This window comes from Mesoplodon mirus (assembly GCF_964341445.2).
Source record: "Mesoplodon mirus genome assembly, chromosome: 11".
Taxonomy (NCBI): domain Eukaryota; kingdom Metazoa; phylum Chordata; class Mammalia; order Artiodactyla; family Ziphiidae; genus Mesoplodon; species Mesoplodon mirus.
The window spans coordinates 57,877,829-57,890,323 of NC_138987.1; the positions used below are offsets into that span (position 1 = coordinate 57,877,829).

Here is a 12,495-nt window from a genome sequence, read left to right on the forward strand (position 1 = left end):
CGGCCTCCTCCGCGCCGCGCTCTGCACCCACGGGTGAGGTTGGCCGAGGCGCGAACCCCTCCCACCCCTTTAACTGGGACACTCCCCTTTAAGGCGGGCGCCCGCGCGCACCCGGCCCCGCCCTTCGGGGGCGCGCGCGGCGGCCGCGGCGCCGGCTCCTCCGGGAGTGCACGTGCCGGCGCCGGGCGGAGAAGAGGGAGGCGGGAGTCGGGCCGCGGGAGGAGGGGAGGCGCCGGGGGCGCGCGCGCGCGCGCTGGGCGCTGCTGGGCTGCGGCGGCGGCGGCGGCGGCGGCGGCGGCGGCGGCGGCGGCGGTGGTGGTTACTATGGCGGAGTCGGCCGGAGCCTCCTCCTTCTTCCTCCTTGTTGTTCTCCTGCTTGCCGGCAGCGGCGGGTCCGGGCCCCGGGGGATCCAGGGTGAGTCCCGGGGCGGGGGCCAGGATGGAGAGGGCCGGGCGAGGGCGAGGCCTCGCGCAGCGGCCCCTGGCTACAGCGCGCCCCCTCCCCACGCACTCAATATGGCCGGGCGGGGGGCGCGGGGGAGTCGCGGTGACCCCCAGTCGGCTTTCCGCGACCCCCGAGGCGCGGCCGCCCAGCCGGGACCGAGCTCACGCCGGGCCCCTGGGGACCCGATCCCTCTTCCCGGCGAAACTGGATTCGGGGAGCTCTCGGGGGTCGCGCTCCCAGCACCCCCATGTTCCATAGAGAGGAGTGCGGGCTTCCTTCCCCAATATTTGGAGGTCCACGTTTCTGCCCCTCAGCATGTCCAGGGGCGGTGGTCTTCATTCCCTCCCTCCAGATGCTCCTGGGGGGCGCCTTTTCTCCCGCCAAGATTGTGGGGCGCGGGCGATGGGGTCCTTGCCTCTCCGAGGTATCCTAATGTTGAGAGCCCTTGCGCACCTCAGATGAAAGGGGAAGGGGTCTCAAACCTTTCCTTGAGCTCCTGCGCTTGGGGTGCCTCTTCCTCTCCCTCTCCTTTCTCTCTAATATTCTGGGAAAGCGAGTCACATTTCCCCTTCGCGCAGTCCCTTGAGTTCAGTGGGGCCAGCCCCCCCCCCCTCCAATACACATGCCCCGCGGAAGCAATGGGACCAACAGGGCCCTAAACGTTTTGGGAGCTTGGCTTTGGAATCTCTGGAACCCTAGGAAACCTAGTTCCAGAACAGTTAATCTGCATCTAGGTGTATTTGCTTTTCACCTCGCCTCTCCCACCCCCAGGGGGCCCATTCACTTCGTCACTTTGTGGATGCCTTTCAGGTGACATCCTAGAGCCTGCCTCCCACCCCCAAGATCATTTAAAGACCCCAGCACTGGAGCGGCTCCCGGCCCTTGGGCAGGATTTATTTACCTTCCCGCACAGTCCCTCTCCCCAGCCCCTTCCCTACTCACTCTCCCACCTCACACACCCCTTACCTTCCAAGTCCCACAGGCTTCTGCTCCTTGGTAGCACCCGCAGCCTTTCCGCTGCAGAGGTAGCCCCTTTCTGTGGGACACTCAGCTGGGTGTCTTGTTTATGAGGCTTTGGGGGCTTGAGAGCAGATGAAAACCCTAAAATACTTAACTTAAGGGAGTCGTCTCAAATGCGTGTTGGCATTGGGGTAGCAGATGAAGGTTATACTTGGCAGTTATATGGAAGTGATTATTGACCCACAGATAGATCTGGGAGAGCTGATCAGGTCTGTATCGGCTCCCGATGTACAATGCCTGCTGCCTTGACTTCTCCGCAGCCCCTAACCTTCCAGCAGTGGGAGATCAAATGTATGTCCTGTGGCTCTCTTCTCTCCACTAAAAAGAATGGTTCTCAGGTGGGTTCTGGCTTCCTTCGTAAACCAGACAATCAACAAAAGACCTCATCCCACTTTGGAGTCTCAAAAACAAGTTCATTACCTCCAGCCTTGATATTTCTTCCCAGTGGTGCAGCCTGTGCGGTGGGGTCTTTGTTCACAGGCTAATGCTTCTGCTAAGGCGCCTCATGCGTGTTCCTGGGTCTCGCTGCTCTGTGGCATAGGTAATGCGCCGTGGGGTCTGATAGACATGGTGAAGGTGTATGAACACAGCCTGACATTGGTGGTAAATTAATGGTTTTCATGAATAATGTTTGCTGGGCCTTATTCTGGGCCATGTTCTTGGAGTGTGTAACACGATGTTATTTCTCTAGTAGGGTAGTAAGTAAGGAGACTCAGCCTTCAGGTTTGTCATTTTACATGTGATGAATAAATCTTTAAATTCCTTCCATAGGAATTTTTACCCTGTTCCTAATATATCCAAGATTTTTAACAGCCGTGTCCCTGTTGGTTTGATGTAGTGTCTGGTGGGATATTTCTTGTTGTGAGCCTTGAATGTTTAATTGATAATCCAGCTGGTTCTGAATGGGGCAGAGTTCATTTTCTGTAACCTTCCTGAAATGGATGTTGTTGGTGTGAGGATGGGTGGGCATAATAGGAAGTTGCTTTCTTTTTTTGGTAAATTGGAAATTAGGTTGTGTGTCCAGCAAACATTCTCGAAGGCCTTTAAATTTGGCCAGACACTACAGTTTTTTCCGGGACACATCTAGTTGCCAATAGTGCATGCTACAGAGACCACTGTTGCAAAAGGCTTCAAGTAAGACATCACTTCTGGGAAAATAGAGGCTGTGGGATAACAAGAAGTTGATTGCTGTCCTCCCCTGCACTTCCTCTGTTGTGATCCTCTAGGCGGGCTGGAGGAATGGCAGAACCAGCCAGCCCTGATGCCTGGTACTTGGACAGGACATGAGGGCAGCAAGGGGTCGGTATCTGTGTTAAATAGTGAACTAATGTCGACTTAGTAAAAGGCCAGTGATAAGAAGCATGAGTTCCAGGTTATAAACAGCATCACTTGATAGGTGGGCCATGTTTTAAGGCCTGCCTTTGGAATTTTCACATTAGTACTTGAAAATGTAAAATTGAATTAGTAGCAGGAGAGCATGATATTTATTTCTTAAAACAAAAGCAACAAGGGAGACATTTGAGGTTCTGATAGGAATATTTTTAATTTCTGGGAGTAAACTAAAAATTTAATTTCAGGCCAAGTCTTGTAATTTTGTTGAGTGGACATGAATTCGAACTACAGTGAAAGTGAACTCTCATAGAGAAAAAGAGAATCTCAGATTAGTTTTGTTAAGAGCTCCCAGAACAGATGTGATTAAAACAATAAAATGGCTACTCTGGTTAAAGGTTAGAGCCAGATGGAGGGAGGAGGCTGGTTTCCAGCCCCTGTACTTTGCTCCCTTACAGGTTGTCCTTGAATAAGGCACTTAACCTCTCTGTGACTGCCTCAGTTTTGCCTCTGTAAAGTAAGGAACTAGTCTGTGGCGCTCTTATTGGGACATTTGTGAGACTGACTTACTGATAGCCAGTTGGCTGGGAGGTATTTTTAGACACAGTTTCTGACTTCAGGGACCAGGCAATGTTGGGTTGCTTTTTATCTTATGGGGCAGAATAATTCTTGGGATTGATAGAAGCATCATATGTCACAGTGTGGTTAATTTCTTTTTCTTTGTGCATTTTTGTGGACCCGTTTCAGATTTCCTCAAGTTAATTTCTGTCTCTTGACAGGCCCTTACATCTTAGGCTGGGCAGCATACCTTTGCTAATCAAAGGCAGTCTGGAGGGAGTGACCTGCTTTAGGCTTTATTGGTTTGGCAACGTTTTAATTCTTACGCAACTCCGGGTATGTTTATGGCACTATGTAAATGTTACATAAGAACATGGAGGCTGAGAGGTGGCCAGAATGGTGCCTGTGAACACAGGAAGGTTAGACTGAGGACTTCATCTGAAAGGACCTTGGGAATCTGCAGTCAGTACAGGAAGAAGCTGCACTTCATTTTTGTCTAAAAACCTTTTTAGATGATTGTGTCTTTCAGGTGGACTACTGTGTTATAAATAGGTTTATTCTCCACCGGTGAGCTAATTGTAACCTTGCTACCAAAATATGAATCAGGAGATGATGATGAGGCGTGCTGCTTCTTCCAGCATGGCCTGTTGAAGCTGCTTGTTGCATTTTGGAGCACGAGTTGAATTGCATCGCAGTCTGTTCTCATAATACCTCAGGAGTACGGGGTGTTGAGGTGGAATGGAATTCTCAGTCCACGGTGCTTGAGATCTTCTTTATTTTTGAAGGTTAAATTAGAATACTGAAGTGGCTCTTTTGTTTTAATTTTGACATCCTTATTGTTTACTGTTCAGTTTTTGCTCAGAGCAGCCGTGAGCATTAATTCTGGAATCCCGCCTCTTTGTCTCGAGTTCTTGTGCTATTTGTCTGTTACAGTGGGGTTGATGTCAGAGGGTCTTATCTCATTTTCCTCTCTGTATTCACAAGAAGAAAATCCTGGAGTCCTCTTGCTCATCAGTTCCCCCCGATGCTGGAACTGCTGCGGGCCTCCGGAGCCCATCAGTTCCGCCTGGACTAGGAGTGTGCAAACCTTTGAAGGGAATCGGCTCCGGAGCCGCCAGTCCCCGGCAGTCTCGGCTACATTTCTGTCACTCTGCAGGGGTAGCGTCACGGCCAGGTTCGAGTCCCGCTCTCGGGTTTTGCTCTCCTCAGCTTCTCTCTCTCACACGTGGTTCAACCTGCGGCTGGGCCTGGAGGCAGCGTCTCTGCTCTTGCCTGTTCTCTCTGCTTGCTGGCTTTTCCGTCGCAGATAAATACCGTTCCAGAGTGTAGCTTTCTTCTTCCTCTGTAGAGTCTCGGGAGCGTGGTGCAGCTGTGCAGCTGCCGTCCCCAGCGGTCTTACCTGCCCACGGGTGTCTGAGACAGCGCCACCTCAGGCAGCTCTGGTGTTCTTTTTGTTTCCTCTCTCTCCACTTAGTCTGAAGCCTGCATTTGTCTTGCTAAATATTTTGAATTTCACACAATGAAAGTAACTGCCTTTCCCTTTAAAGTATCAATCCCCCTAATATTTACACAATTACATATAAGAGGTTTCTTTATTCATTCGGTTGGGTATGTGCCTGGAATGGTGCTTGGTCTGAGGAGGTAACAGGGAACAAGAGGGACAAAAATCCCTAACTCTGATGGAACTTACTATTGCAGTGGCTCAGACTGAAAATAAATGAGTAAACACAGTTATCAGTCATGAGGGCTGGGAAGGAAATAAAACAGGATGCTGTGCTGGAGTGCGCTGGGGGCTGCCACTTCACACCCCTGTCTGCTTCATTGTTTCATCTGTAAAATGGGGCTAATCCAGTCAGGTCGTGTTATTTGCCGTAACTCTGTTCTGTGAGGCCCACTTGAACACAGGATTAGCAAATGCTGGACCACTGCTCCCGGGGGAGACACAGGATTGGGTCCCTGCAGCTGCTGGTCACACGTTTTCATCAGCTGATCGGTACATAACCTTGCGTTGTTCGTGTTTCTGTTTAAAGACACCTCATTTAATTTATATTGTTGATTCATTAACACTGAACTCAGGGCCAAGAGCACTATAATGCATGCCTGAATGAAGCTCATTCAGTATATGTATTTTCTTTCTCGTAAGGCACGTCATTGTCTTCTCGAGCTGCGGAACACTAAGCTACTGCTCTTGGGGGCTGTTTTAAGCAGTGAAATCACCAAGAAAAAACACAAAAAGACAAAAAGCCTGGCACTGAGCATACCATGAGAAGGACACATGTTAACAGTATGAGCTGAAACAAGAAGCCAGAGCATCGCCTTGTTCAACCTCAGTGGGAACGTGTGCATTGGGTGACTCAAAAGTTTTCACCACTCTGCGCATGTCTGCAAATGACCATGAAAGCACTGAGAGTATTGATTTTGGGGTTATAAATAAATTTTAGCAAGTGGGCAGATTCACAAATACGAATCCATGAATAACGAGAATCAACTGTATCTTGTTAAAAGCCATACAATGATTGTGGCAGAGAGAAAATTATATCGTGGAATTCCCAGGATTCCTGAATGGTTTCACTGAACCAAAAGTTTAATGTATACAGTTAGAAGTCCCGTTTCCAGCCTGTGAATAAACTAAACAGGTATATATATACGTATATCGAATACTGCTATGGTGATCTAAAGGTTCCTTTAACCCTTGAGCACCTACCATATACCTGGCACTGTTGTAGATGCAGGGATACAACAGTAAACAAAAGGAGACAAATGCTTTCCTTGGTGAAGTGTACCTTCTGGCTGGTGAAATAGACAATAAAGAAATAAAATACAAGGTGATTCTGTCTACCACAGTCCCCCCGCTGCTCTCCTCTCCCCAAGTTTCCTAGCCTTAGGTATATACACACCTTTTCCCAGTTACTCAGTCACACATGAATGCAGGTAGTACAGTTGACCCTTGAGCAACATGGGTATGAACTGCACGGGTCCACTTATACTTGGATTTCTTTCAGTATATACAGACTAGAGTACTCTGTGGTCCAGGGTTGGTTGAATCCGTGGATGTGGAACCACAGATCCAGAGGGATGATTGTTATGTCATACTTGGGTTTTTGACTCCATGGTGGTCAGTGCCCCTAACCCCTGAGTTGTTCAAGGGTCAACTGTATTGTGAAGGGATTAAATCAGTGCACCTCCAGATAGGCAGGCTATCATGGTGGGCCTGACCTAATCAAGCTAGCCCTTTGAAAGCAGAGCATTCTCTCAGCTGATTGCAGAAGAGGAAGGCAGAGATGCTCCAACTGGCTTGGAAGAAAGTAAACATCCATGTATGAACTGCCCGTGGGAGCCACATGAGCAGGAACTGCAGGCTGATTTCAGGAGCTGAGTGGTCCCTGGCCATCGGCGAGGAGGGAAATGGGGGCCTTAGTCCTTCTTCCACAGGGCATTAGAGTTTGGCAGCAATGAGTGAGTTTGAGAGAGGTTCCAGCCCTAGATGAGGAAGCAGCCCCAGCTGACATCAGTCATGCTGTGCCTGGACTTCTGACCTACAGAAACTGTGAAATAGTAAATAGGTGTTGTTTTTAAAAATGTGTGTGTGGTGAGTCAGATGGTGATGTGAGGAGAAGGAAAACAGGAGAGGGAAATAGAACTCTCCCAAGATAGGCTTGAGGCTCCTTGAGACCTGGTACCCTGTCATCCCATGGATGGACCTTGCATGTGGAAAGAAGTCCTTTGACCACATGTGGCTTTCACCTACTGCCTGTTACCTTTTCCTAGATATTTGTGAGTGTTTGGAGGAGAGAGGAGATTGTGGGTACTTTGGAGATACGTTTTTTAGATGGTTTGATGTTTTGAGTTGAGGAATCTGTGAATTGAAGGATACTTTTTTAAATAAGTATTTGTGTTGAACCTGCCTTACCCCAAATCTTTGCGTATTGTCTTGGTGTATGTTTGTATACATTACGTTCTACGCTTGTAGTAGATAAGCTTGAATCAGATTCAGTCAACGTTCATTCCTAATGTGCAGGGCCAAGCTTAATGTTGAGAGGGATACTGAGGAACGAACCTGTCCTTGCCATTGAGACGTTTACACACAAATTGACTTCTGCTTGTTAGAAGAACCATAAAACCATAAAGAGCTCTGACCCTTCTCATTCACTAGGATGACAGTAGTGATAAAAGCATCTGATTTACTGAATGTATACTATCAAGTGTTACACTGAGCATTTGTGCTACATAGCTTACACTGTACAACTCTTCTTTGAGGCACTCTCATCCCCATTTTACAGATGAGAAAACTGGGACATAGGTTAAACAGTGGGCCTAAAGTCTGTCTGACTCCAAAGCACATGCTCTAAATCCTGGACTCTACTATGTACTGCAATGACTATTAAAGTAGCTTTTTAACCAGTCCCTGCCTCCTGTCTCTCCCTTGTCATCCTTCCTACCCCTGGATTTAACTTTGGAAAGTGCACCTTCTGTGTCACTTTCATGTGGCCTCCAGGATCAGCTCCAGACCCCTTAGCCTGGCATCACAATCCATGCAGTCTGGCCTAGTCTCCCTTGCTGCCCTTGTCTCTGACTGGAACCATGGCATTGCTGTCACATCTGTTTACTTTGGACCTAACATGCCTTGTGCTTTTCTTGGTCTTGGCCTTCTCTTCTTAGCCAAATCCAAATCCAGCCGTCCTCCAGTGTGGGACCCACTTTGTCTTCCTCCTATCCCCCAGCCAGTGACTCCATCCTCTCTGCTTTTCTCTTTGGTCCATATCAGTGGTATAGAGGTTCATACTGGTTTATAGTTTTCTGCTTCTCCCACTCTCGCTTTTCTACCCCCTAAAAATTGATGCTAAGAACTACTTTATTTTTCTTTGTATGTCTTTGTCCTATCACAGAGCCTTGCGTATTTTAAGTACTTAATAATTTAACTGAATTCATTCATTTCTTTTCCATCCTCTCAGCAAAATCCTAGGTAAATAATTCTAGTTCTGTCCTGCTGTAATTTTATTATCTCCTGTATATACAGTTTTTATCCCAGTCTCTCAAAATGCTGCAAACATTTTTGAGTTACTTGGAACATCCTAATCACGCTTCCTACCTCACCTCTTGCATCTCTGTTTATTCTACTCTGTTTATTCTACCACCTACCCATTATATTCCAGCCAGATGAACTTGATCTCAACCTCTTTAGTTTTATTCTCCGTCCTGGCTGATTTTGTTTTCTCCTTCATTGTCCCAGTTGCCTGAAACAATCATTCCTATCCGTCTTCTCCCTCAAAACTGTGATGTACACTGTGGCCTCTCCACACATCCATAGTATAGTAAGTAGGTCAGGAAGCAAATGGGACTACCACTGATAAATACCCTCCCCTGCTCTAATGAGCCACGAGTGTGTCTGCTTAAGTACAACAAAGAAAGAAAACGGAATGATTGTACGTGTCAATATAAACTTGTCAGTAAAGGAGAAATACCAAGTTACCAGTAGGCTGTCTGAATGTGACAGCTGAGTCTGTACGCTTAGGTCCCAGGAACACTGGACATGCTCTGTCATAGTGATGCCACTCCTTCCAGCTTTACCTTGACATTCTCCTGGGCAGCAGGTGGGCCCTTGCTAGATGTTCAAGCATTTACAGTCAGCCATAAGTTAAGTCGCAATGACAGGTCTCCTTAGCATAAACATCAAACGTCTTTTTTGAGTGAGAACAAAGCTTTCATTCTCTAGACCTGAGGCTTAAGGGTGAACTTGTTTAAACAGCTCTCTGGGGTTGGGTTTGTCTCCAAGTAGAATGTCAGAAAGGCAGTTTGTAGAATAGATATAGTGTGGAGCTGGCTTTTCAAACACCTTTCTCTTATGCAAAACCCACTCCGAGACCTTTTCCCAGATTGAAATTAAATACCAAGCTTATCAAATGTCTTATTGTTAAATCTGTGCGTTTTTTCCCCTCGTCATACAAATAGCTTCCTTTATTAAGTCAGTTACATTTTTTTCATAAGTGCTTTTTTTTTTTTTTTGCGGTACATGGGCCTCTCACTGTTGTGGCCTCTCCCGCTGTGGAGCACAGGCTCCGGACGCGCAGGCTCAGCAGCCATGGCTCACGGGCCCAGCCGCTCCGTGGCATGTGGGATCCTCCCAGACTGGGGCACGAACCCGTGTCCCTTGCATCGGCAGGCGGACTCTCAATCACTGCGCCACCAGGGAAGCCCTCATAAGTGCTTTTTACCAGTATACTTTTTGGATGTTTTAGATACCACCAACTACACATGTAAAATTTGACTTTATTATGGCTCTTGGGTACTTAAGAGTTTTTGTTTTGTTTTATTTTAGTGTAGTTTTACAATCTAATTTTGATGATTGTGAAAGCTGGAAATGCAACTTGAGTCTTTGTTAGCAATAACATCTGATTGCTATATTTTAATGCAGCAGGACTTTTCTGCCTGGTACTGTGTCAGTTCCGCAGCCTCACCCGCTGTCTTCCCCCCACCCCCCCACCCCCCGGAGAAACAAACATCACCTCTACTTTGTGATAGTTTAGTGCCAGACACCTCCATTTTTAAACCCGATTCAAGATTTTCATAAACATTTTGGCAGTTGTCTAAATCAGTAGTTACTGAACAACTTTTTTCTTTCTTTTTAAAAAAAAAAATTATTTATATTTAGCCGCGTTGGATCTTCATTGCTGCACGCGGGCTTTTCTCTAGTTGCAACGAACGGGGGCTACTCTTCGTTGGGGTGCGTGGGCTTCTCACCGCGGTGGCTTCTCTTGTTGCGAAGCACGGGCTCTAGGCTCGCGGGCTTCAGTAGTTGTGGCTCGCAGGCTCTAGAGCAGAGGCTCAGTAGTTGTGGAGCATGGGCTTCGTTGCTCCACAGCATGTGGGAACTTCCCGGACCAGGGCTTGAACCCGTGTCCCCTGCATTGGCAGGCGGATTCTTAACCACTGCGCCACCAGGGAAGCTCTTTCTTTTTTCTTTCTGTCTTCTTAAAGCAGTAAAACTCTTTCAAAAATGAAAATGTAGGCAGGTATATAAAACGGATAAAAGCATGTCCACTCTGGCAGAGCCCCTTCCCTCTCAGGTTGCTAGGCTGAGATCTGTTGAATGAGATTTATTAATCATGGTGCTATTTGCTGATCACTGTGCTGGATACCAGTGAGAAAATGAAGAAGAGAAGGACACTGGTTCCCTCCTTTAGGGGTTTACAGGTTCCTGGGACATCTGAGAGCCTAGGGACTTGGGAAGGACACTGTACCTCCATTTTTTTTGGTATGCTCGTGTTAGGTTTTTGTTGTTATTGTTTTGTAATTGAGATTATATTATACATACTATTTTACAGAGATTTATGGCATTTAAAAAATTGTGGTAAAACACATATAACCATTTTTAACCATTTTAAAGTGTATAATTCAGTGGTGTTAAGTACCTTCATAATGTTACACAAACCATCACCACTCTCTAGTTCCAGAACTTTTTCTTTACCCTGAAGGAAACCCAGTAACCCATTAAGCCAGCATTCCCCATCTTCTCCCCCAAGCCCCTAACAACCACTAACAATGCTTTCTGGATATTTAATATAAATGAACTCATACAGTATGTGGCTTCTTTCAATTAACATGTTTCAGAGTTCATACACAGTGTAGTGAATATCAGTAGTTTATTCCTTTTTATAGCTGAATAATACTCCACCATATGAATATACCACATTTTGTTTATCCTTTCTATGTTTGGTGGACATTTGGGTTTCCACCTTTTGACGGTTGTGAACAGTGCTGTTATGAACATTCGAGTACAAGTTTTTGTTTAAAACACCTGTTTTCAATCTTCTGGATGTACACCTAGGAGTGGAATTGCTGGGTTATATGGTAATTCAATGTTTAACTTACTGAGGAACCATCAAACTGTTTTCCATAGTGGCTACACCGGTTTATGATCCTACTGTCAGTGTATAGGGTCCCAGTTTCCTCTGAGTCTGCACCAACACTTTCTTATGGCCTTCCTAGTGGGTGTGAAGTGGTTTTGATTTACATTTGAATTTGAAATTCATTTGCATTTGAGATGATGTTGAACATCTTTTCATGTACTTTTTGGTCATTTGTGTATCTTTGGAGAAATGTCTGTTCAGGTCCTTTGCCCATTTTAAAATTATTTTTTGTCGTTGTTGAGGTTTTTTTAATATAAGTTTATTTATTTATTTTTGGCTGCATTGGGTCTTTGTTGCTGCACGCGGGCTTTCTCTAGTTGTGGCGAGCGGGGGCTACTCTTCCTTGCGGTGCACGGGCTTCTCATTGTGGTGGCTTCTCTTGTTGCGGAGCATAGGCTCTAGGTGCGTGGGCTTCAGTAGTTGTGGCACGAGGGCTCAGTAGTTGTGGCTTGCCGGCTCTAGAGTGCAGGCTCAGTAGTTGTGGCACACGGGCTTAGTTGCTCTGCCGCATGTGGGATCTTCCCGGACCAGGGCTCAAACCCGTGTCTCCTGCATTGGCAGGCAGATTCTTAACTACTGCGCCACGAGGGAGGCCCTGTTGTTTAGTTTTAAGAGTTCTTTACATATTCTGGGTCCAAGACCATTACTAGATACATGATTTGCAAATATTTTCTCCCATTCTGTAGGTTCTCTTTTCTTCACTCTTTTGATATTGTCCTTTGAGACACAAAAATTTTTTAATTTGGTGAAGGCCAATTCATCTATTTTTCTTTTGTTACTTGTGTTTTGGGTGTGATATCTAGGAGACTGTTGCCAAATCCAAGGTCATGAAGATTTACCCCTATTTTCATTTTAAAAGTTTTAGAAGTTTTCGAATATAAGTTTTAGCTCTTATATTTAGGTCTTTGACTTACTTTGAGTTAATTTTTGTATATGGTGTGAAGTCATGGTCCAGCTTTATTCTTTTGCATGTGGATTTCTGGTTGTCCAGCACCGTTTGTTGAAGACTAGTCTTCCCACCCCCAAAATATTGTAGACACTCTTGTGGAAAATCAGTTGATGATAGATGTATAGATTTGTTTCTGGATTCTCAATTCTATTCCATTGATTTATAGTCTGTACTTTGGGGAGTACCATACTGTTTTGATAACTGTAGCTTTGTAGTAAGTTTTAAATCAGGATGTGTGAGCCCTCCAACTTTGTTCTCTTTCTCTTTTTTTTTTTTTCCCTCCCAAG

General features: G+C 46.2%; 1 protein-coding gene across 2 annotated transcripts in view; it reads left to right on the top strand.

Moving 5' to 3' along the window:
- Window positions 1-305: 305 nt before the first annotated feature.
- ACVR1B (activin A receptor type 1B) overlaps window positions 306-12,495 on the top strand; it is a 32,565-nt gene continuing 20,375 nt past the window's right edge. For both annotated transcript variants that reach the window (XM_082636193.1, XM_082636192.1), the window contains exon 1: window positions 306-415. In XM_082636193.1, coding sequence (XP_082492319.1) covers window positions 325-415 — 91 coding nt within the window. In that variant the 5' untranslated portion in view covers window positions 306-324. The remainder of the gene's footprint in view (window positions 416-12,495) is intronic.